Genomic DNA, 25,764 nt, shown 5'->3' with positions numbered 1-25,764 from the left:
ATGGAAATGTACATACAACCATAACAAACCTGAGTAAGGTACGAAGCATCCAGACTAGGTAAGTATAAAATCAGTCATAGCATGTTGAGAAAAAATAAATTCTTGTGCTATCTAAAGGGTGGAGGTAATACTATGCCTATTCATTTAGAGATGAATGACCTGTGCTGGGTTGACCACATATAGAATTAGAAAGCATGCATAAACACTGGTAATGCAAACATGCACATGAAATACAAGAAGGAAAAAATTATAATATTAACTGTAACTTTAGACCCAACGTGGGCCGACCTATGCTGGGTTGATCCCATATAGTATTAGAAGACATATATAAACACTGGTAATGCAAATATGCACATAAAGTAGGACCCTCCATAAAGAATGGGCCCTATGTTAGGTCATGATGACAGGTTAATGCTGTTGTTGACCAATGGTGCCATACATTCAAGAGGAGGGGTCTTGAGGACCCAGAGAGTCCTGTGTCTGCTGCGTTTTTTGCCTTTTGGAGCGCTGATCCTTAGCAGTCCATTCTGGGGCAGTAGCCCTCAATTTTGCCTTAATGGGAATGGGTTCCGTTGTGTCTCCTTTGGTAAGACCCCACTGTGCCAGCAATACAGTGCCCTGGGCCAGTGAAGAAATTATGTGGGTTTGATTGTCCCTTGTAATTAACAACTTGGACGGGTATCCCCATCTGTATCTGATGCCAGCATTTCTGAGAGCCAGTGTGACTGGTTGGTACTGCCTTCTGAATTGTAGGGTGTGAGCCGACAAGTCGGGGAGAAGCTGGATGGTTTGGAACTTTTCCGGCAACTGAGGCTTACGGGAGGCGGCCTGCATCAGCTTGTCTCTAAAGAGGAAACTGTGAAAACATGCTATAACATCTCTTGGCTTTTCTTGCGAGACGGACCTGGGGCGTAGAGCTCTGTGAACTCTTTCAATAGTGGAAGTTAGGCCCTCCATAGGACCCAACAGGCTACCAAAGAGCTCTTGGAGAAAACCCTGTAAGTCTGTTGGTGTAATGTCTTCCGGTATACCCCGAAATCTTATATTATTTCTGCGGGCCCTATCCTCAACATCCGCCAGTTTAAACTCGAGCTGACTCAGCTGGTCAGCCAAAGATTCAGAGTAGGCCAAGAGGTTGGATTGATCCGTAACGATATCATCCTGCCGCCTTTCCAGAGAGTCCACCCTTTCACCTATTTCCGAAATGTCTTTTTTGAGCTTGGCGTGATTTTTTTGAATTTCTTTGGTGATGGAGCGAGTTTGGTTAATGAGCATCTTCTGAAGGGTATCCTCAGTAATGAAGTGCTGAGACCTGGGGTTTGACAGAGCATCATGCTGAGAACCATCTCCCAGAGATTCCGACCCACTCAGGCCATCATTGGAGTCATCTTCCAGCTCCTTGCGTGGTAGAGAGAAGTGATCTATCACCGTTTTTTTCACCGAACCAGGTGTTTTAGTGGTTCGTCTGATCGTATGAGGCATTTTGAGATTGTGGCAAAAGGAGAATCCGTGAGGCAAAAGCGGACACAGGGCAGGTAAATTAGTAGTGGCACCAGAGGTTAGATTCACAGGGGGTTACAAAAATAAGGACATGAGCAAGTAATCACATTAGACAGTACACAGAGAGGGGCCCAGACGGCCTCCCCGACCCCTACCCCTCCATGACGGCCACCCTACTAGGGATTAAATGACCACAGGTCCAGTTTGCAAAAAAGGATAGGCCGCCACCGGGGGGCGAGGGCCGGCGAGACCCCCCAGACACAGGTCAAAGGCAAATTCACTCCAAAATTTATGGGTAAAATTGTGGTAAGTCCCCTTCTGGCCCGGGAATAGGGGGTACGACCTTACGGAAGGGAAAAGGGGAGAGGGAAGTGACCAGCCCAGACAAGCAGGGCCGGAAAGGGGGGGCCAGTTGGGGTTCACCTATTAAATGAAAACCAATACAATGCAATACAATAATGGCCAGAGTGGGCCTCAGCAAATATTCTGGTGTTTCTCTTGAATCACGTGTGTGAGAAATGGGGCGAGTTACAGTCTGTGCTAATGAAAGTGCAGTGTGGTGTAGCCTAAGTGTGCGTGAGGAGTGTGTGTCAGTATATTGGAGGTGAGAGAGGTAAGTTCTATGTGAATGTGTAGTAAAGGAGAGTGTTCTAGTTCTAGGCTGGCTTAGATGTGTTTGGCCAGGGGTATGTTGTGCTGGCGTGATAGGTAAACCTGAAAGTTAGTCAGTATGTTATACAAATCCTGATAGGTATCTTGGTGTCTAGAAAAGGCAAAGGTAATTAGTATAACTATCTCATATGTTCAGTATTCATAAACCAAAGAGCGGCACACACCAGTAACAACTCAGTAAAAATAAATACACTCCACTCTGTTTACAATAGAGAACATTTGGCTGACGCAGCAGCTAAATAGAAAACAAAGGGTAAAGTACTTAGTGTCCTAAGTCATTACTCAGAGAATGGGATTGAGGTATTTAAGGCTAATTCGTAATGGAACAAATCTGCAGAAAAGATTATTAATGAGCCTGTATGATTAAAGACCACAGAAGGGGTCAGACGGGGCTCCTGGTATATGATAGGGTCCGGTTCTGACTTATAGTGAGTGTTTCAAGATCCCAAGAAGATGGAGAGCCCAGCTTATCTCTATCATGCACCTAGACCTGTGGGCAGATGGGGGTAGTAGCTGTGACAGTCTCTGGGACACAGATAGGCTATAGTCCGGTTTATTGCAGGGTTAACAGTGCTGGGATATGTACTGAGGAATGTTAAGGCTAGATCTATTTTTCTCCTCAGGCTAGATGCTTGTGCAAAGGAGGCTACCTAAAGACTCCGTTATGAAATAGCAGCGGATTATATGGGCCCTGCAGATATATGAAGAGGCCTTCTGGATTCCCAATGTTATATCTGTCCTGGTATTGTGAGGCCTCAGAGATAATGGGGGGAGACCAAATATGTAGGTGGCCCACACAGATAAACCCCAAGCAGGTTGTACCCTTAGTATGTCAGACTTGCCCTCCTTATCTTACCCCACCTCAGGCCGGATGTAGAGGCCTCCGCTTCGGATGTGTAGGTCGTGGTTCTTGTGCCTCGTCAGTCGGAGAGAAATCAAGAGGCAGCTTCGGCTTGATCAGGGGGCTGCAATCAGGCAAAAGCCGCAGGCGGCAGCGCTCACCGGACTTCCTCCTCTCTCAAAACAAGGCCGCACCGCTCCGCGATAGGAGGGCCTCCAGCAAGATGGCCGAACTTCGCGCCAAAAGTGTGAGAGGTGCGTGAGGACTCGGGAACGCCGGGAGGGAAGGTAGGAGTCCGCTTGCTGCAGTCTGTGCTGGGTCCTGTGGCTGCTCGGCGTGGCAAACTATGTGACCATAGACGATGCTTCAGCGGGGAGGTGGGACACAGGCGGAGTGGGGTTGGAGGATGTGGGGACGAAGACCCCGGATGAATATGCAGGAGGCAAACCAACCTCTTAGCTTGTAGAAAGGCAGTAATCTTCTGCTCCGGAGCGGATCCCCGACCCTCCGGAGCACTTGCAGGGCCTTATAGAAATGCCGAGTGACGGCCAAGCGACAGCCGAGTCTATACAGGCGTCCGGGGTCAAAAAATAGTTGCAAAACTCCCCTCTCTTGGTCTATCAGTGAAGGGTCACTGCCCCAGCAGGGTGTCCAGTAAAATTACCCCAAAATGTAGGCAGTTAGTACGCTTAAAATGCACTTTTATATCCAAAGTGTCAGGAGCTTCCCTTCTGCACGTCTGCTCTTGATGGCGGTTAGCTCCGCCCCACCCACCAATATTATTTTTACTTGTGTGGGGCGCGCACTGTAACTACATCTACATTTGTACTCTTCCTTGTATTTTATACTGTATTTACTTCTGTGTTAGTATGACAAATTTCCATCAGCTATGTAATTGTTGTTTATTCCTCAATAAAAAAAGAAAAAAAAAAAAAAAAGAAAATGAAATCAGTTTTGTGCGATTTGTTGGCGTTAGTGTTTTTCCACTTTTCACGCTCCATGGAACAATACATTACCGCAGTTGCGATATTGTAACTTCTTCTTTTTGCGCATGTCTGGTTAGCATGCGAGTAAAAACTTTTTCCTTTCAACTTGTTATATGCACACTATCCAAAGTCGAGCGCAGTTAGAAATACATAAATAGCGTTCCACTCATATTCTAGCCCTTAAGCGGATATGAGCAAATTATTGTTTGTCAACACAATTGTATACCTCTTATTGTCTGGTGAGGGTACATCCATTTAGAAAGGAGCACAATCATTTTGAAGTATATTTGTTTTAAAAGCATTTTTTTTAAAACACAGAAATACCCTTTCCACCTTACCCAGTTTCAAACAGTCCAGCTACTCAGTGGGTTCAAGGATTAACAAACAATGGCCTAGATTTGGAGTTTGGCGGTAGCCGTGAAAACCAGCGTTAGAGGCTCCTAACGCTGGTTTTAGGCTACCTCCGGTATTTGGAGTCAGTCAAAAAAGGGTCTAACGCTCACTTTTCAGCCGCGACTTTTCCATACCGCAGATCCCCTTACGTCAATTGCGTATCCTGGCCTAGATTTGGAGTTTGGCGGTAGCCGTGAAAACCAGCGTTAGAGGCTCCTAACGCTGGTTTTAGGGTACCTCCGGTATTTGGAGTCACTCAAAAAAGGGTCTAACGCTCACTTTTCAGCCGCGACTTTTCCATACCGCAGATCCCCTTACGTCAATTGCGTATCCTATCTTTTCAATGGGATTTTTCTAACTCCGGTATTTAGAGTCGTGGCTGAAGTGAGCGTTAGAAATCTAACGACAAAACTCCGGCCGCATAAAAAAGTCAGTAGTTAAGAGCTTTCTGGGCTAACGCCGGTTCATAAAGCTCTTAACTACTGTACTCTAAAGTACACTAACACCCATAAACTACCTATGTACCCCTAAACCGAGGCCCCCCCACATCGCCGCAACTCAATTAAAAATTTTTAACCCCTAATCTGCCGACCGCCACCTACGTTATCCTTATGTACCCCTAATCTGCTGCCCTAACATCGCCGACCCCTATATTATATTTATTAACCCCTAACCTGCGCTCCACAATGTCGCAGCCAGCTACCTACAATAATTAACCCCTAATCTGCCGACCGCAAAGAGCCGCCACCTACATTATAGCTATGTACCCCTAATCTGCTGCCCCTAACACCGCCGACCCCTATATTATATTTATTAACCCCTAATCTGCCCCCCTCAACGTCGCCTCCACCTGCCTACACTTATTAACCCCTAATCTGCCGAGTGGACCTGAGCGCTACTATAATAAAGTTATTAACCCCTAATCCGCCTCACTAACCCTATAATAAATAGTATTAACCCCTAATCTGCCCTCCCTAACATCGCCGACACCTAACTTCAATTATTAACCCCTAATCTGCCGACTGGAGCTCACCGCTATTCTAATAAATGTATTAACCCCTAAAGCTAAGTCTAACCCTAACACTAACACCCCCCTAAGTTAAATATAATTTTAATCTAACGAAATTAATTAACTCTTATTAAATAAATTATTCCTATTTAAAGATAAATACTTCCCTGTAAAATAAACCCTAATATAGCTACAATATAAATTATATTTATATTATAGCTATTTTAGGATTAATATTTATTTTACAGGTAACTTTGTAATTATTTTAACCAGGTACAATAGCTATTAAATAGTTAAGAACTATTTAATAGCTAAAATAGTTAAAATAATTAAAAATTTACCTGTAAAATAAACACTACACTATCAATAAATTTATTAAATAAAATACCTATAATTGTCTACAATAAAACCTAACACTACACTATCAATAAATAAATTAAAAACAATTCCTACAAATAAATACAATGAATTAAACTAACTAAAGTACAAAAAATAAAAAAGAACTAAGTTACAAAAAATAAAAAAATATTTACAAACATTAGAAATATATTACAACAATTTTATACTAATTACACCTACTCTAAGCCCCCTAATAAAATAACAAAGCCCCCCAAAATAAAAAAATGCCCTACCCTATTCTAAATTACTAAAGTTCAAAGCTCTTTTACCTTACCAGCCCTGAACAGGGCCCTTTGCGGGGCATGCCCCAAGAAGTTCAGCTCTTTTGCCTGTAAAAAAAAACATACAATACCGCCCCCAACATTACAACCTACCACCCACATACCCCTAATCTAACCCAAACCCCACTTAAATAAACCTAACACTAAGCCCCTGAAGATCTCCCTACCTTGAGTCGTCTTCACCCAGCCGAGCCAAATTCTTCATCCAAGCGGAGCAAGAAGAGGTCCTCCATACGGTAGAAGTCTTCATCCAAGCGGGGCAGAAGAGGTCTTCCATCCGATTGAAGTCTTCATCCAAGAGGCATCTTCTATCGTCATCCATCCGGAGCGGAGCGGCAGCATCCTGAAGACCTCCGACGCGGAACATCCATCCTGGCCGACGACTGAACGTCGAATGACGGTTCCTTTAAATGACGTCATCCAAGATGGAGTCCCTCGAATTCCGATTGGCTGATAGGATTCTATCAGCCAATCGGAATTAAGGTAGGAATATTCTGATTGGCTGATGGAATCAGCCAATCAGAATCAAGTTCAATCCGATTGGCTGATCCAATCAGCCAATCAGATTGAGCTTGCAGTCTATTTTTGAGGCTGGCCGTGTCCGTAAGCAACTCTGGTATCGAGAGTTGCAGTTGCGTTAAATATGCTCTACGCTCCTTTTTTGGAGCCTAACGCAGCCTTTCTGTGGACTCTCAATACCAGAGTTATTTTTATGGTGCGGCCAGAAAAAAGCCAGCGTTAGCTACGCGGGTCCTTACCGACAAAACTCTAAATCAAGCCGCCTATCTTTTCAATGGGATTTTTCTAACTCCGGTATTTAGAGTCGTGTCGGAAGTGAGCGTTAGAATTCTAACGACAAAACTCCAGCCGCAGCAAAAAGCCAGGAGTTAAGAGCTTTCTGGGCTAACGCCGGTTCATAAAGCTCTTAACTACTGTACTCTAAAGTACACTAACACCCATAAACTACCTATGTACCCCTAAACCGAGGTCCCCCCACATCGCCGCCACTCGATGTAATTTTTTTAACCCCTAATCTGCCGACCGCCACCTACGTTATCCTTATGTACCCCTAATCTGCTGCCCCTAACACCGCCGACCCCTATATTATATTTATTAACCCCTAACCTGCCCCCCACAACGTCGCAGCCAGCTACCTACAATAATTAACCCCTAATCTGCCGACCGCAAAGAGCCGCCACCTACATTATAGCTATGTACCCCTAATCTGCTGCCCCTAACACCGCCGACCCCTATATTATATTTATTAACCCCTAATCTGCCCCCCACAACGTTGCCTCCACCTGCCTACACTTATTAACCCCTAATCTGCCGAGCGAACCGCACCGCTATCATAATAAAGTTATTAACCACTAATCCGCCTCACTAACCCTATAATAAATAGTATTAACCCCTAATCTGCCCTCCCTAACATCGCCGACACCTAACTTAAATTATTAACCCCTAATCTGCCGACCGAATCTCGCCGCTACTGTAATAAATGGATTAACCCCTAAAGCTAAGTCTAACCCTAACACTAACACCCCCCTAACTTAAATATAATTTAAATCTAACGAAATAAATTAACTCTTATTAAATAAATTATTCCTATTTAAAGCTAAATACTTACCTGTAAAATAAATCCTAATATAGCTACAATATAAATTATAATTATATTATAGCTATTTTAGGATTAATATTTATTTTACAGGTAACTTTGTATTTATTTTAACCAGGTACAATAGCTATTAAATAGTTAAGAACTATTTAATAGCTAAAATAGTTAAAATAATTACTAAATTACCTGTAAAATAAATCCTAACCTAAGTTACAATTAAACCTAACACTATACTATCATTAAATTAATTAAATAAAATACCTACAATTAAACCTAACACTACACTATCAATACATTAATTAAATACAATACCTACAAATAACTAAAATGAAATAAACTAACTAAAGTACAAAAAATAAAAAAGAACTAAGTTACAAAAAATAAAAAAATATTTACAAACATAAGAAAAATCTTACAACAATTTTAAACTAATTACACCTACTCTAAGCCCCCTAATAAAATAACAAAGCCCCCCAAAATAAAAAATGCCCTACCCTATTCTAAATTACTAAAGTTCAAAGCTCTTTTACCTTACCAGCCCTGAACAGGGCCCTTTGCGGGGCATGCCCCAAAGAATTCAGCTCTTTTGCCTGTAAAAAAAACATACAATACCCCCCCCCCCCAACATTACAACCCACCACCCACATACCCCTAATCTAACCCAAACCCCCCTTAAATAAACCTAACACTAAGCCCCTGAAGATCATCCTACCTTGTCTTCACCATACCAGGTTCACCGATCGGTCCTGGCTCCAAAATCTTCATCCAACCCAAGCGGGGGCTGGGGATCCATCATCCGGCGGCTGAAGAGGTCCAGAAGAGGCTCCAAAGTCTTCATCCTATCCGGGAAGAAGAGTAGATCCGGACCGGCAACCATCATCTTCCAAGCGGCATCTTCTATCTTCATCCGATGAGGACCGGCTCCATCCTGAAGACCTCCACCGCGGACCCATCTTAATCCGGCGACGTCCAACTGAAGAATGACGGTTCCTTTAAGGGACGTCATCCAAGATGGGGTCCCTCGAATTCCGATTGGCTGATAGGATTCTATCAGCCAATCGGAATTAAGGTAGGAATATTCTGATTGGCTGATGGAATCAGCCAATCAGAATCAAGTTCAATCCGATTGGCTGATCCAATCAGCCAATCAGATTGAGCTTGCATTCTATTGGCTGTTCCGATCCTCATCGGATTAAGATAGAAGATGCCGCTTGGAAGATGATGGTTGCCGGTCCGGATTAGTTTGATACTAATTTTGACATGGTTGTCATATTTCATCACTCGATCATATAAGTGTGATAAAAATAGGTCATAAAATATACCAGGGTATCACCTCTGATTGACCTCGGCTGTCTTTGAGTAGAGGACACTGGTTTTTGTCACTTCTCTTGTGCTGACATCTATACTGACTTGATGCATCAATATTTTGGATATATGCGAAAACATTCAGTCAAGTGGAACTTGATATTTATGGCAGGAGTTCTGGTTTTAAAGATTAACACGGAAAATACAAGAATGGAACATGGATAAATATCCCTCTACATGGCAGTTTTTGAATTGCATATATTCTGCACCTTCATTATTGAAATAAAAATAATATCCAATTCCATGTAGACTTCATTGCTTATAAAAATATTATGCTTTCTTCTTCCTGTGTATGTTCCTCATAAAAAACTAGCATATATTTTAGTACTTTTTACTTTAAATTTTTATTTGTAAATAACTAATTATTCTTTTTTTTTTTTTTTAATTTTAGGCATACATACAAATGTAAATGAAGACAATTTCACAAAAGATTATTTTGCAAGGGATCATTAAACAAGATTACCAGCGTCCTTTCGTAGATGGCATGCCCTTTGCAATCAGAAGTTGTATAAACAGTTAAACTGGTTAAATTGAACAACACAATTAGAAACAAAAAGAAAAGAACAGTAAAAATAAACATGTGAACTGGGTATTGGCTACAACAGATTCATTTGTCAGCAGAATATTCATTATGTTAACATTTGTTTATATGCTTAGAGGACCCTTCAACGTGTACTGGGGAAAATGGAGTAAAAAGTGTCAAGAATCAGTGATCTTGTGTCCTATGATGGTGTATCATAAGGGTTTACTAAAGACTCCCAATAAAATCTGACATCTAGGAAAAAAGAGAGTTTGCTGTGTTTATAATAACCATATTTCTCTAAAGGTAAGATTTATTTTATGTTTTGTAGCCATTGTTATAATGTAGGTATTTGCACAGACTTCCAGTTTCGGGCTACCAATAGTCTAGCGCTATTTAGGCTAATTTGTATTAGTGTAGAGCGTATTTTACATTTACAGTTTGGGCTACTACTTAACAGGGCTACCTCCGGTGTTAATGTGAAATCTGTTTCTGTCAGTTTTTGAAGTGTTTGTTCAATTGATTTCCAGAAGGGGATAATTTTGGGGCATTGCCACCACATGTGTGCCATTGTACCTGGTTCCTTACTGCCTCTCCAACATTTCGGAGAAGAGGAAGGGTATATTTTATGAAGCCTAGCTGGTGTTAGATACCAATGAAGAAGTATCTTAAAATTCCTCTCTAGTATTCGCATTGAAGTTGAGGATTTACGGGTATTGTTATAAAAAAAATTCCAGTCTTTCTCCTCTAAGTGTAATTCTAACAGTTGACAGTTGATTATGTATGTTGGGAGTGAGGTTAACTGGACTGCACCGAGTATATTTTTAGAGAGTGAGAGAGTTCCTTTGATGGGCATAGGTTAGAGACACAATTGCTCAAAATGTGTCGGGGACCTAAATAATGTTGTGTTTAAATTGGTTGTTTCTCGATGAAATGGCTTAATTGCGAGTATTTAAGCCACGATGTAAAGGTTCTACTCAAAACGTTTACTAATTTATTTAGTGGTTTTATCTTTTGTTGTTCTAACAGGCTGATAATGGGAACTGAATTGGGGAGGTCCCAGGTAGCTACTGTCTTCCCTATTGGTTTGTATCCACCTGTGAATTCCATATTTGATGAAGTTGGAGTAATTGGTGATTGTGGTGTGGAGAGCTTTGGCGAAAGCTTAACTAGATAGTCCCAAGTGTTGAATATGTGTTTATATAAGGGTGATTTGTGGCATAGTATGGGTCTGAGGTGTTAAGGGATCCAGCAAATAGAGCCGGGTGTAGGGGATCTAAGAATTTGGGAATCCAATGAAATCCAGGCCTTTGCTTTTGTTTTGCTATGCCAATCAAGTATGTGTTGTAGAACTATAGAGTGGTAATATGTTTCTAGTTTCGGTACTCCCAAGCCTCCTCTTCCGAGGGGGCGGTACATGGTTGTTGCGTTGATACAAGGTTTTGTTTTATTCCATATGAAGGTGTTAATAGATTTTTGGAGTTGTTGGAGAAAGGATTTAGGTAGTGTGAGGGGTATGGTTTGGAAACTGTAAAGTATTCTAGGGAGAATTGTCATCTTTATTGCTTGTATTCTGCCCCACCAGGAAAATGGTTTATCTTACCAGGTATGTAATGTATGTTGGGTGGCGCTTAGTAGTGTTTTGTAGTTGGAGTCAAATTGTTGTGATATTTTAGGGGTTAATAGTACTCCTAGGTATTTCAAATGAGAGCTTTGGGGTTTATATGGACATGTGGCCTTAAGAGTATTAAAATCATTCTGTGATAGTGAGATAGTTAGGATTTCTGATTTTTGTTTGTTGATTAAAAAATTAGATAGTTTGCCAAAAGTGTCAAAGTCTGTCAATAGTGTTGGTAATGATTAAAGGGGGGGGGGGGGGGTCAGTGTTAGTAGGACATCATCAGCAAACATGGAAACTTTGTATTCATTTGGGCCTATAGTGATCCCTTTGATCTCTGAGTTGGTTCTTATGTGCAAGGCTAGGGCTTCTATCATTAGTACAAAAAGGATGGGAGATAACGGACACCCTTGCCTTGTACTGTTTGCTATAGGGAAACTATTAGATAAAACTCCATTAACCTTAACTCTCGCTGTTGGCCTGGAATAGAGTTGGAATATTCTTTGAATTATTGTGTCGCCAAAGCCAAAATGGTGTAGTGTTCTTTTAAGGAATGTCCAATTAAGCCTATCAAATGCCTTCTCCATGTCAGTGGAGACCAGGACAGTGGGTATATTTTTAGAGGTAGCATATTCCATCAGGCGTAATGCTCTAATGGTGTTGTCTCTGGTCTCCCTGAGCGGAACAAAGCCTGCTTGGTCCACATGTATGAGGGTTGATAGGACCTTGTTGATAGTACTTTTGCGTATATATTTTAATATCCCCGTTTAGTAATGATATTGGACGATAGCTGTTTGGGTTCAATGGGGGTTTCCCTTCTTTGGGGATGACCGATATATGTGCTTCTAATAGTTGGGGTGAGAGGTGACTCTCTTCATCTAGTGAGTTAAATAGGTTTGCCATAGGCAATGCTTGAATCTGTTGAAATTGTTTATAGTAGGTAATAGGACATCGGGACCTGGGCTTTTTTGGGAAGGAAAGCTTTTAATTGTTCCCATAATTTTGTGTGTTGTGAAAGGATCTTCTAGGAATTTGACTAAAGGGTCCGGTATCTGCGGTAGGTGCGCGTCTTTTTGGTATTGATCTATGTGAGAATGATTAGATTGATGATCCTTATGTGGGATATTGTACAGGGTTTGGTAATAAGTGCTAAAGGTGTTTGCGATTTCTTTGCAATTGAAGGTCTCTGTGTTATTGGGGGTGGTCATTTTATGTATGTAATGCATATATGTTTTTTTTTAAGTGCTCTAGCTAGCATTGGGCCTGATCTTTATTTAATAAGTTATTCAAGCCGTTTCTTACTTTTTGTAATCTAGTGAAATACTCCTTGTTGGTTGGATCTGACATGTGGGCATGTTCTGTGTCTCGAAGCAGGTTTAACAGGTGAAGGTATTCAGTATTGTATGATTTGGTAGGATGGTTTTTTGTTTGAGGAATTCTCCTCGAACAACCGCCTTGTGTGTTTCCCAAATTATTCCCGGGGATGATTGTGGGGATTGGATATGCTGGAAGTATTCTTCCAGTGTTTTTGTGATTTTGTTTAATATTTGGGGTTGGAATAAAAGAGTGTTGTCTAATCTCCAACAGAAATCTGTGGTCGGCTGTTCAGACCATTCTAGGTATAGCGAGGTAGAGGAATGGTCCGACCAGGGTGTTGGTTCAATATCAGTCTGGAATATGTTTACGTGGGTTTGAAAAGAAAGAGTATGTTTGTTGGGTTGGATGTTGGATTCTCCAGACATCTAGAAGAGTTACAGAGCGGAGGCACTGTGTGTTCGTTTTGAGAGTTTTCAGGGATTGAGAGCTTTTTGATTGTGAACAATCCAGTGTGGGATTCAGTGCAATATTAAAATCCCCTGCTAAAATTATAGTTCCTTTAGCTACCTCCAATAATTCTCTGGTCAAGCATTTAAAAAAGCGTGCTTGACCTGTATTGGGAGCATATATGTTTGCTACAGTGATGGGTTTGTTAAATAGAGTTCCTACTACGAATAAGTAACGGCCTTCTAAGTCTGAATGTTTATTGAGTATGTGGAACGGTAACGATTTATGTAGTAGTATGCCTACTCCATTTCTTTTCTGATTTGTATGTGAGTTAAGGTAGCTAATGGGGTAATGTTTGTAGGAAAATTTTGGTTCGGCATTTCTATTGAAATGGGTTTCCTGTACGAAAATTATTTTGTTTTTATGCTCGTGGAACCAGTTGAGGGCTATTTATCATTTTGTTGAGGAGTTGAGGTCTTTAGTGTTTTGCGTAAGGATCTTTAATTTATTGGAAGTCATTGCGCTGGAGGGGGTTGCTTATTTCTGCTTAAAGTGTGTGGGGTTGTGCTGACCCATGATATATAATGGTTTCAGTTATGTTCGTAGCCATGTGGTGTATAAATTTGGGAGCATATCAATCTAAGGCAATTACCTATGTCAGTACATACTGGGGGTTTATTTTGTATAAGATTCTGTGTCCGAGGGGACTGAATGTGCTGTTCACAATAATATAACAATAATGAAAAACTCCATGAGTATACAATTAAAGTAGCAATAACAAAAACAAATTCAATAACAATACAGTTACATGTATCCATGTACAATATATTAAAACTAAAATGAGGGGGATACATCTTGGTTCGCTAACATAATGCAAACTGCAAGGTACTTTCTGCTTCCTTTTTTATATACAGATAATAGAAAGATAGACTGAGAGTCCTAGTCGAGTTATATTAAAGTTCTTGGTTAGAGTCTTATAAACAAATTAACCTTTTGACGAGATGCATGTAGATATTTTATTTTTTATTTTTTTTATTATATATTTAAAAGTGGAACAAACTTACTTAAGTGTGGGGATCGACGAGAGAGTCTCTCCAGGTACATTACCTGTGCTTGGTGGATCAACGAATGTTACCCAGCCTAAAAACAAACCCTTTTTTTTTTTTTAAGACAGTTGGGAAGGGTCATGTAGGTCTGGAGTCAATAGCCTGAGAGTTGGCATTATGTTTGGATCTTTCTTGCTTACTTTGGTCTAGGTGGCTCTTTGAGGTTTTGGATCATGTAGAGGATGATAGTCCCTCGCATATGTAGACTGATTGAGGGAAGGCAAAGTCGGATGCAGGATATTGAGTTGCTTGAGGAAGGAGTCCAAGTCATCCGGTGTCCTGTATATGGTGACCTGTGATCCACGTATCACCTTTAAGCAAAAAATCTATATGGTATCTTTAATTCTTGTAGGTGTGTGGTTAAGTATTTAGCGTCTCTTCTTCTATTTAACGTGATAGTACTCAGATCAGCATAAATTTGTATGTTGTCGCCTTCAAATTTAATATGTCGGATTTTTCTAATCTATATTATGGTTATATAATTAGAGATTGAGCTATTAATTAGAGATTGCGCTATTTCTGCATGCCCCACGAGTGGGGCAGTGCAGACATAGCAGTGCAGAGAGACTGATGCAGAGAGAGACACTCTGTGTTCCTCTCTGCATCGGGTAGCGGTGGTACTGATCGTTGGTGTTGTGGGAGGTGGGTGGGCGGCCCATTACTGGAAGGGGGGCTGGAGCAGTCGGGAATAAGCTGTAGGGGGCAGACAATGGTGGGACCGCTACAGTGCAGAAACACTGAGACCGGGAGACTGGGTGAAAATTGTAAGAGTAAGGCCCTAGAAAAGGATCGCTTGGAGGGGAGAGATTGGGAGGCTGCTACACAGAAAAATCTAGTTTTTTTTTTGCAAAGAATAAATAAATAAAAATCATGCATGTGTATATATGTATGTATATAGATACATACACATGTAATGTATGTACATATCCATTATAGCCCTTTCCATTCAAAAACCTTGTCACATACCATATTTTACAGATGAGAAACAGAACTTGGGAATTATTATTTCAGATGATTTTAAACTTAGTAAACAATGTAGTAATGCAGCGAGTAAGGCTAGCAGAATGCTTGGATGTATTGGTAGAGGTATTTGCAGCAGAAATAGTAAGGTTCTTATGCCACTTTATAGATCATTAGTTAGGCCTCATTTTGGGTATTGTGTGCAGTTCTGGAGGCCATATCTTCAGAAGGATATTAACAAACTTGAATCTGTGCAAAGGAGGGCTACCAAAATGGTACATGGTCTAAAAAATAAAACTTACCAGGATAGGCTCAATGACCTAAATATGTATAGCTTAGAGGAGAGAAGGGAAAGAGGTGATATGATAGCAACTTTCAAGTATGCTGAGTGTTCTATTATATGCTTATTATGTTCATGTTGATGACATCTGGTGGTTTCATGTTGCAATTACAGCTTGGTTCCTCTCAAGAATAAAACAGGAAGTGTTAATAAAGTTTGTTAATAAAAAGGTTTACTTTCAGTTTCTCAGCAGCCATCTTAGCTTCAAGAAGCATGGAAATCAGCTCTTCACATTTGCCTATAAACATACATATGCCTGTAAGTTATTTGTTGTTTGCTAAGAGTTCATTGTACATTTGAATTGCATTGCTATTTGCTGTAAGGATTAAATGTAAGCTCTCTGTGTTAGAAACATGTATTATTGTATGTATTGCAAGCACCACGTGTAACTACATATTGTAATTTCAACTTTTCTTATTGTATTGCAGTTTTACAAAAATAACTATTCAGAAGTAAAATCAGTTTGGAATAAACACAAAGCTATTTCTGTCTGGCTTGTTAACTAGCTGTCTAGTTATCAGTTAATGAGGACAGTACAGTAAAAAGGCAGGCTATATCAGGGGAAGATACAGAGCTGCATTGTAAAGTAAAAAGCAGGCTATATCAGGGGAAGATATAGGAGCTGCATTGAAAAGTGAGAAGCAATAACAAGCAAGATACAAAGGCTGCATTTTAAAGTAAAAAGCAGTAAATAACAAGCAAACATACAAGACCTGCAATTTAAAGTGAAAGGCAGTAAAAATAATTTGCACAAGAACTGCATTTAAAATATTGCACTACTTTAACCTGATCACTATGAACTAAGATAAGAATGTTGATATGACGCAGCAAACTTTAGAGACCAGATCCTATGCCTCTGGCTCTAAATATTCAATGCACTCCAGCAGATCATCAGCCAGTTCTGCAGGACTCAGAGCCCGTGCTAAAGCGCAAGCAGCCCAGGCACAAATTTCTTATGCTGAAAAAGAAGCAGACATGATAAAGCAGAAAGCAGCACTAGAAGCAGTGGCAGCAAGGCGCAAAACAGATATGGAAGCAGAGGCAGCTAGGCGCAAAACAGATATGGAAGCAGAGGCAGCAAGGTGCAAAGCAGATATGAAAGCAGAAGCAGCTAGGCGCAAAGCAGATATGGAAGCTGAAACAGCGCAATGCAAGGCAGAGTTAGAAGCTAATATGCATGTGCTAAAGATTCAAAGGGCAGCAGTTGCAGCATCTGCAGAAGCAGCAGTCTATGAAGCAGCAGCTGAACTAGAAGAGGAACCACTTCAAGATTTTGCAGAAATAACTACCCATGATTAAGCACAAAGGACTCGTGAGTATGTACAGAACCATGCTCTAGACCAAGATAAAACAGAGCATGCTCCTATCCAACATATGTCCAGCATAATGCCACAGTTTCCTGACTCAACATATTTAGAGTCTACTCAAAGTATTCCTGACTTGCACCCTCCTTCCCAGACTGACACTGCAAATGTCTCTACACCAAGAGTGCGCTTCCAAGAAAGCAGAGGCTATGCTGATCCACAATATCCATCACATTATATGGACTCTCACATATCCCCCCTCAGAAATAGCACATTAGGAACTTCAGAGACTACTGACCTAGCAAAGCACCTGATTCGTCGAGAGTTAGTGAGTACAGGGCTACTAACATTTGATGATCGACCAGAGAACTACTGGGCATGGAAGACATCATTCAAAGGTGTCACCAGAGATCTTAATCTTACAGCCAGAGAAGAGCTAGATCTTTTGACTATGTGGCTTGGACCAGAGTCATCTCAACAGGCTAAGAGAATCAGGTCAGTGCATGTTCATAACCCAATTGATGGAGTTAAAATGGTATGGCAGAGACTAGTAGAATGTTATGGCAGCCCTGAAGCTATTGAGAATGCACTGTTAAAGAAGCTAGAAAACTTCCCCAAAATCTCAAACAAAGACAACATAAAGTTAAGAGAACTTGGTGACATGTTGTTGGAGGTGAATGCAGCTAAGACAGGAGGCTTTTTGCCAGGACTGGCATACCTAGACACAGCTCGTGGCATCAAACCAATTATTGAAAAACTTCCATATAGCCTGCAAGAAAAGTGGATTTTTCAAGGTTCCAAGTACAAAGAAGACCATCATGTCTCATTTCCACCATTCAGTTTCTTCACCAGATTTATTGTCAACCAAGCAAAGACCAGAAATGATCCAAGCTTCATATTCTCAACATGCAGCAACCAAGTTACAGTAAATACAGAGAAGTCAGGAACAAGGTACAGCAACAGACCAACGGTGTCAGTAAGAAAGACAGAAGTGTCAGCTACTAATGCAACTCCACAGGTGAAAAGCCCTTCGTGGAAATCCATGGAACCAGACAGTCCATGTCCAATTCATAATAAACCACACCCACTGTCAAAGTGTCATGGGTTCAGAAGCAAGCACATTGATGAACATAAAGCTTACCTGAAGGAGAATTCTATCTGCTTTAGATGTTGTGCATCCACCAGACACATTGCCAAAGACTGCAAAAATAACATAAGATGCAGAGAATGCAACAGTGACCAGCATACTTCAGCTTTGCATCCAGGTCCAGCTCCCTGGGCAGTAGAGACTCCTTTACCAAAGAGAGAGCAAGGCGGGGAGCAAGAGGAAGCTACTCCACCCACTATTGTATCCAAGTGTACAGAGGTATGCGGGAAAGGGACAAGGCCCAGATCATGTTCCAAGGTTTGTTTAGTGACTGTATATCCCTCTAACAAACCTGACTGTTCTGTAAAAATGTATGCAGTGTTAGATGATCAAAGTAACCGTTCTTTAGCCAAATCAGAGTTTTTTGATGTGTTTAACATTAGTGGTGAAACATTTTCCTACACTCTAAGAACATGCTCAGGCATTACAGAGAAAACAGGGCGTAGGGTATCCAACTTCACTGTTCAGTCTATTGATGGGAAAACACACATAAAACTCCCCACACTCATTGAATGTGACATGATACCTGATGACAGGTCAGAAATTCCAACACCTGAGATTACACAGCATTTCCCTAATCTGAAATCCTTAACAGACAAGATCCCAGCACTTGACCCTAACGCACAAATACTTCTCTTGTTAGGAAGAGACATTCTGAAGGTGCACAAAGTACGTGAGCAGATTAATGGGCCTCACAACAGTCCTTATGCACAACATTTAGACTTAGGTTGGGTCATAGTTGGGGAAGTATGCTTAGGAGGAGCTCATAGACCAGCAGATGTGAACTCTTTCAAGACAAATGTGTTGCCTAGTGGACGCACTTCTCTGTTCAGCCCATGCACTAGCTATATACAGGTAAAAGAGACTTTTAATGCTTGTAAACAACAGTCATACACCCCCTCATTGTGTTATTTAGGAACTGCAACTCACAATTTGGGCAGTTTAGATGATAATGTGTTTGTTACTACTCCAAACGATGACAAACCTGCTATGTCTATTCAAGATGGTATGTTCCTTGATGTAGTTGAAAAAGAGATGTTTATTGATGAAACAAATTACTGGGTAGCACCCCTACCATTTCGCTCACCTCGTCTTAGACTACCAAACAGAAGCCCAGAAAAGACTACTTGCTCTACAGTGTTCCTTTGTGAAAAAACCTGAAATGAAAGAACATTTTGTTAACTTTATGCAAAAGATCTTTGACCATGACCAAGCAGAACCTGCCCCACCATTGGAAGCAGGTGAGGAGTGTTGGTACCTACCAATCTTTGGTGTTTATCACCCTCAGAAGCCAGGACAGATCAGAGTAGTTTTTGACTCAAGTGCTCAGTTTGAAGGCATTTCACTGAATGACACACTCCTCAGTGGGCCTGATTTAAATAATACACTACTAGGTGTCCTTTTACGTTTCCGCAAAGAGCAAGTTGCAATTACCACTGATGTACAACAAATGTTTTACTGTTTCATGGTTAGAGAAGATCACAGTAACTATTTGAGATTTCTTTGGTTTCGTGACAATGACCTTAACAAAGAAATTACAGAGTTCAGGATGAAGGTACATATCTTTGGGAACAGCCCTTCCCCAGCCATAGCCATTTATGGTCTAAGACAAATAGCAAAGCAAGGAAAAAGTGAGTATGGCGAAGATGTAGAACTGTTTATCTTGAGGAATTTCTATGTAGATGATGGACTCGCATTTGTGCCTACTGAAGCTGAAGCAGTCAGTCTCCTGCAGAGAGCTAAGGACATGCTCGCAGGATCAAATCTCAAGCTACACAAAGTGGCATCCAACAGAAGTCCAGTAATGGAAGCATTTCCTGCAGATGACAGAGCTAAAGATCTAAAGGACCTTGTTTTAGGTGTCGATCCTCTACCCCTCCAAAGGAGCTTAGGAGTAAGTTGGAACTTACAGACCGACAGTTTCACTTTTCAAGTGTCTAAAGAGGTAAAACCTTTCACACGGAGAGGTATCCTGGCTACAGTAAACAGTCTTTATGACCCACTTGGGTTTGCATCTCCAATCACTATGCAAGGTAAATCTTTAGTCAGAGAACTCTCAACAGACCAATGTGACTGGGATTCCCCACTCTTACCAGATAGAGAAGCTCAATGGAGAGCATGGACAGAAGACCTGATCCATCTTGAAGATCTCAGTATTCCCAGACCCTATGTGCCAGTGTCACTATCGTCCACAGTAAGAAAGGAGGTATGTGTTTTTTCGGATGCTTCTACTGTAGCGATAGCAGCTGTAGCTTATCTCAGAGTCATAGACATTAGCGGTCAATGTCATGTAGGCTTTATTATGGGCAAATCTAAACTAGCTCCAAGACCAGCCCATACAGTGCCACATCTAGAATTATGTGCAGCTGTTTTGTCAGTTGAGCTAGCTGAACTTATTACTGAAGAAATGGACATTGAACTTTATGCAGTTAAATATTACACTGATAGCAAAATTGTGTTAGGTTATATTCACAATACTTGTAGGAGATTTCATGTATATGTCTCAAACAGAATAATTCATATTAGAAAATCTACTAATCCAGATCAGTGGCATTATATTAACACCAGTCAGAATCCAGCAGATCATGGTACTAGACCAATTCAGGCAGCTCACCTAAAACATACCAACTGGTCCTCAGGCCCAAATTTCTTACATCAGGCAGATTCTGGTGATCAATCTGAAGCTGAAGTATTTGACCCCATTGAACCAGATTCTGACAGTGAGATCAGACCTGAAGTGACAGCTTTAATAACTGAAGTGTATGAATGCCAGTTAGACTCACATAGATTTATCAGATTCTCAAAGTGGAAGTCCCTTGTGAGAGGTATAGCAACACTTATTCACATTGCTAAGTCATTTTCCAGCAGCACTCAAAAGGAGTTGTGTACAGGCTGGCATTGCTGCAAAGGGTTATGTCATTCCTTAGATTTCTTGCAAGCTGAAACAGTGACTATCAAATGTATCCAAACATGGAAATATAGAAAATGGAAAGAGAAACAAAACGTTCAAGAAGGAGATCTTGTATTGTTGAAAGACTCTCAAGTAAAGCGCTATGGATGGACAATGAGTCTTATTGTAAAAGCCATTCCTAGTGGTGATGGTAGAGGTCAAAATCATTAAACAAGAGACTGCAAAAGTATACCTTAGACCTGTGTCAGATTTGATTGTTCTTTTTCAAAGTAAAAAGTTATCTGGTTGAATTTAATAATAATTTATAGATCATGTAATAGTGGTATATGTTTATACCAGGCGGGGAGTGTTCTGTCTATTATATGCTTATTATGTTCATGTTGATGACATCTGGTGGTTTCATGTTGCAATTACAGCTTGGTTCCTCTCAAGAATAAAACAGGAAGTGTTAATAAAGTTTGTTAATAAAAAGGTTTACTTTCAGTTTCTCAGCAGCCATCTTAGCTTCAAGAAGCATGGAAATCAGCTCTTCACATTTGCCTATAAACATACATATGCCTGTAAGTTATTTGTTGTTTGCTAAGAGTTCATTGTACATTTGAATTACATTGCTATTTGCTGTAAGGATTAAATGTAAGCTCTCTGTGTTAGAAACATGTATTATTGTATGTATTGCAAGCACCACGTGTAACTACATATTGTAATTTCAACTTTTCTTATTGTATTGCAGTTTTACAAAAATAACTATTCAGAAGTAAAATCAGTTTGGAATAAACACAAAGCTATTTCTGTCTGGTTTGTTAACTAGCTGTCTAGTTATCAGTTAATGAGGACAGTACACTGAGGCTGTGGGTATTTTACATAAAATGGAAAATTCAAGAACAAGGGGTCATGATTTCAAGATAAAGGGTAGTAGATTCAGGAGTAATTTATGAAAGCACTTCTTTACAGAAAGAGTGATTGATTTATGGAATAAACTTCCTCAAGAGGTAGTAATGACAAACACTATGTGGGACTTTCAAAATGCCTGGGACAAGCATAAGGCTATCCTACAAACTAGATAAGTTTATACTGTTAGGTATTATCGGGCAGACTTGCTGGGCCTATGGCTCTTATCTGCCGTCAATATCTATGTTTCTATGTTTCTATATACATTTTAACCATTATAACTTTTTATTTAATATTATATTAATAATCTTTAGTAGATATTGTATATGTGAGTGTAAGACTTAATTTTAATGTATTTATGTTTACTGCAACTTTTTTTAGCCCTAACTCTTCACATGTGGGCTTCATTCGCTCTAACCTGACAAGCACAAAATTTAGTTTGCGCTTGTGCGGTTGCGTTCATTTTCAACTTGCAATACAAGCGCAAGTTAACATGGGCACAATATTTTTATATCGCGCACGCCAACGTTTGTGCACCACTTATGATATAGCTATGTATGAAGTGCCGTATTTTGAGTTTTACCCGTATTCTGTTGCTATGGATAGATTAGAATGTGAAAACTAAAATCTATTTTTTTTAAGCTCTAAAAATCTATAAATGGATATACAGATTGTGTCTGCATTTTGCAGTTAAGAGTTTGTTAGTTCTTGATGTAGCAGGATTTCATATTTTATGACATCAAACATGATTAGCAAATATCTATATTTAACTCATTATAAATGTCAGTGTTTTGTTTTAATTCACTTTCTGGTCCACTGGTTGATTCATAATTTTACAGCATTTTAGAAAAAAAGAAGAAAAAAAAACTGAACAAATAAAAGTGAAGTTTTTATTATTTTACCCAAACTCCCAATTTAAAATTCAAAAGAATTTCTGAAGAAAATGCCATGCAAACGACCCATTTTTGTAACTGTGGGTGGTAGTTTTGGAAGTTGTCGCATTGGTTCATATGTTCCAGGGCCAGGAGTTTTCTGAAACAGAAAATAAGTATTAGGCATAAGAGTTAAAGGAACAGTATACACCAATTTTCATATAACTGCAAGTAATAGACACTACTATAAAGAAGAATATGCACAGATACTGATCTAAAAATCCGTTATAAAACCTTTTAAAAACTTACTTAGAAGCTCCCAGTTTAGCACTGTTAATGAGGTAGTCTGGGACACCCACTGAAAGGGGCTGGGTAAACAAATAGAGCAGACACTATCCACCTCCCCCTTCCCTGAATATGAAAAGACAGATAACATAGGGGCCTATCTATCAAGCTGTCAACCGCAAATACGCCGGAATTCTGCATCGTAATTGGTGCGAGATTGATCCGACCTAGTTATTAAAGCCTACAGACCAGCAAAAGTTGAAATTTGTGACGTTACATACGATCCGCCGATCTCAATCCGACGCAGATCGATGCTTACGTCATTACAGATGTTCCAAATACAAATTCTGCTCTATCTGACAGATTTTCCAAGTTATTAAACTTTTAACAGGTACGCTCGCATCGTACCTGGTTTTCAATCCACCACCCTGGAGGCCGCGGATACCATAGAAATCAATGGGAAGCAGCGAAAGCTTATGTTCGATGCTGCAAGACAAAGAAATATAACCCATTGATTTTTATGGTAGAAAACAAGTAACGTTTACACCTAACACCCTAACATAAACCCTGAGTCCAAACACCCCTAATCTACCACCCCCGACATCACCGACACCTAAATAAAATGTATTAACCCCTATTCTGCTGCTCCCCAACATCGCCGCAACCTAAATAAAGTTATTAACCCCTATCCTTCCGCTCCCCGCCACCGCCGCCACTGAATAAACCTATTAACCCCTAAACCTCTGGCCTCCCACATCACTGCCACTAATTAAACCTATTAACCCCTAAACCGTCAGCCCCCCACATCGCCATAAACTAAAATAAACTATTAACCCCTGAACCTAACAAGCCGCTAACTTTAAATTAAAGTTACAACATCCCTATCTTCAAATAAATTTAAACTTACCTGTAGAATAAAAAATAAACTATATTAAACTGTTAATTAACCTACCCTAACTATTATCCTACAATTAAATTAAACTACCAATTAAATAAACTAAATTACATATTAAAGAAACCTAACCCTACTAAAATTATTTAAATATACTATTAAACATTATTAAAAGTACTAAATTACCAAACACTAAATTACGATAAATAAAAAAACACATTATAAAAAATAAAAAAAGAATTACACCTAATATAATAGCCCTTTCAAAATAAAAAAGCTCCCCAAAAATAAAAAAACATAGCCTACAATATACTACTTATGGCCCTTAAAAGGGCATTTTGTGGGGCATTGCCCCCAAAAAATCAGCTCTTTTACCTGTAAAAAAAAAATACAAACACCCCCCAGCAGTAAAACCCACCACCCAACCAACCAACCAACCCCCCAAATAAAAAACTTATCTAAAATAACCTAAGCTCCCCATTGCCCTGAAAAGGACATTTGTATGGGCATTGCCCTTAAAAAGGCATTTAGCTCTTTTACATGGCCAGACCATAATCTAAAAATAAAACACACCAAAAAAAACCTTAAAAAAACCTAAAACTAACCCCCGACGATCCGCTTACAGTTCTTGAAGTCCCTCTTGAAGGATCCATCCATCTGAAGAAGTCCTCATCCAGGCAGCAAGAAGTCTTCATCTGGGCAGCCACTTCCATCTTCATCCATCTGGAAAAGTCCTCATCCAGGCGGCAAGAAGTCTTCATCCAGACGGCATCTTCTATCTTCATCCATCCGGCGTGGAGCGGGTCCATCCTGAAGACATCCTGCGCGGAGCATCCTCTTCATACGGTCGCCGCCGTAAACTGGAACTTCAATGCAAGTGACACCATCCAAGATGGCGTCCCTTGCATTCCTATTGGCTGAAATATTTCAATCAGCCAATATGAATTAGAGCTGCTAAAATCCTATTGGCTGTTGAAATCAGCCAATAGGATTTGAGCAGCTCTCATTCTATTTGCTGTTCAAATCAGCCAATAGGATTTGAGCTCTCATTCTATTGGCTGATTGGAACAGCCAATAGGATGAGAGCTCAATCCTATTGGCTGATTGGAACAGGGCAATGTGGAGCTTAGGTTATTTTAGATTTTTTTATTTGGGGGGGTTGGTTGTTTGGGTGGTGGGTTTTACTGTTTGGGGGTGTTTGTATTTTCCTTTACAGGTAAAAGAGCTGATTTCTTTGGGGCAATGCCCCACAAAAGGCCCTTTGGTAGTTTATTGTAGGCTAGGGTTTTTTTATTTTGAGGGGGGTGGGTTTATTCTGATAGGGCTATTAGATTAGGTGTAATTTGTTTTTATCTTTGATAATGTGATTTCTTATTTTTCGTAATTTAGTGTTTGTTTTTGTAACTTAGTTGTTTTTTTGTGGTAATTTTGTACTTTTAATAATGTTTAATAGTATATTTAAATCATTTTAGTAGGGTTAGGTTTCTTTAACATGTAATTTAGTTTATTTAATTGGTAGTTTAATTTAATTGTAGGACAATAGTTAGGGTAGGTTAATTAATATAGTTTATTTTAATTCTACAGGTAAGTTTAAATTTATTTGAAGATAGGGATGTTGTAATTTTAATTTAAAGTTATTGGGTTGTTAGGTTTAGGCGTTAATAGCTTAATTTAGTTTTTGGCAATGTGGGGGTCTGACTTTTTAGGGGTTAATAGCTTTGTTTAGGTTGTGGCGGAGTCGGGGAGCGGTGGGATAGGGGTTAAACATTTTGGTATAGTGGCGGCGTTTAGCGACAGGGTATGAATAAAGTTGGGAAAAAGCAGAATAGACGCAAGGTCGATGACTGCTAGTTAACAACAGTCCGATGCTCATCGCCCCGTACTTGGGGTGAGTCTTTTTCCCTGCTTTTTCATAAATAAGGAGAGCGTATTGAGATACGCGGGTGCAATGTTAGGCGATGTTAGGCGAGCGTATTGATGCCAGCGAATGCAACACAGTTGACGGCTTGATAGATATCCCCCATAAACAGGAGCCTGCAGGAGTCTGTAAACGCGCGTATACATCTGACACTGTGGGGCTTGGTTAGGAGTCTAAA

At 40.1% G+C, this 25,764-nt stretch overlaps 1 protein-coding gene across 1 annotated transcript in view; it reads right to left on the bottom strand.

Moving 5' to 3' along the window:
• Positions 1-22,487: 22,487 nt before the first annotated feature.
• Positions 22,488-25,764, bottom strand: part of STPG4 (sperm-tail PG-rich repeat containing 4) — a 99,346-nt gene continuing 96,069 nt past the window's right edge. The window contains exon 7 of the mRNA XM_053709347.1: positions 22,488-22,651. Within this exon, the coding sequence (XP_053565322.1) occupies positions 22,535-22,651 (117 nt within the window). The 3' untranslated portion in view covers positions 22,488-22,534. The remainder of the gene's footprint in view (positions 22,652-25,764) is intronic.

Source organism: Bombina bombina, chromosome 4, assembly GCF_027579735.1.
Source record: "Bombina bombina isolate aBomBom1 chromosome 4, aBomBom1.pri, whole genome shotgun sequence".
Taxonomy (NCBI): domain Eukaryota; kingdom Metazoa; phylum Chordata; class Amphibia; order Anura; family Bombinatoridae; genus Bombina; species Bombina bombina.
This window is presented reverse-complemented; position numbering and strand designations above follow the sequence as displayed.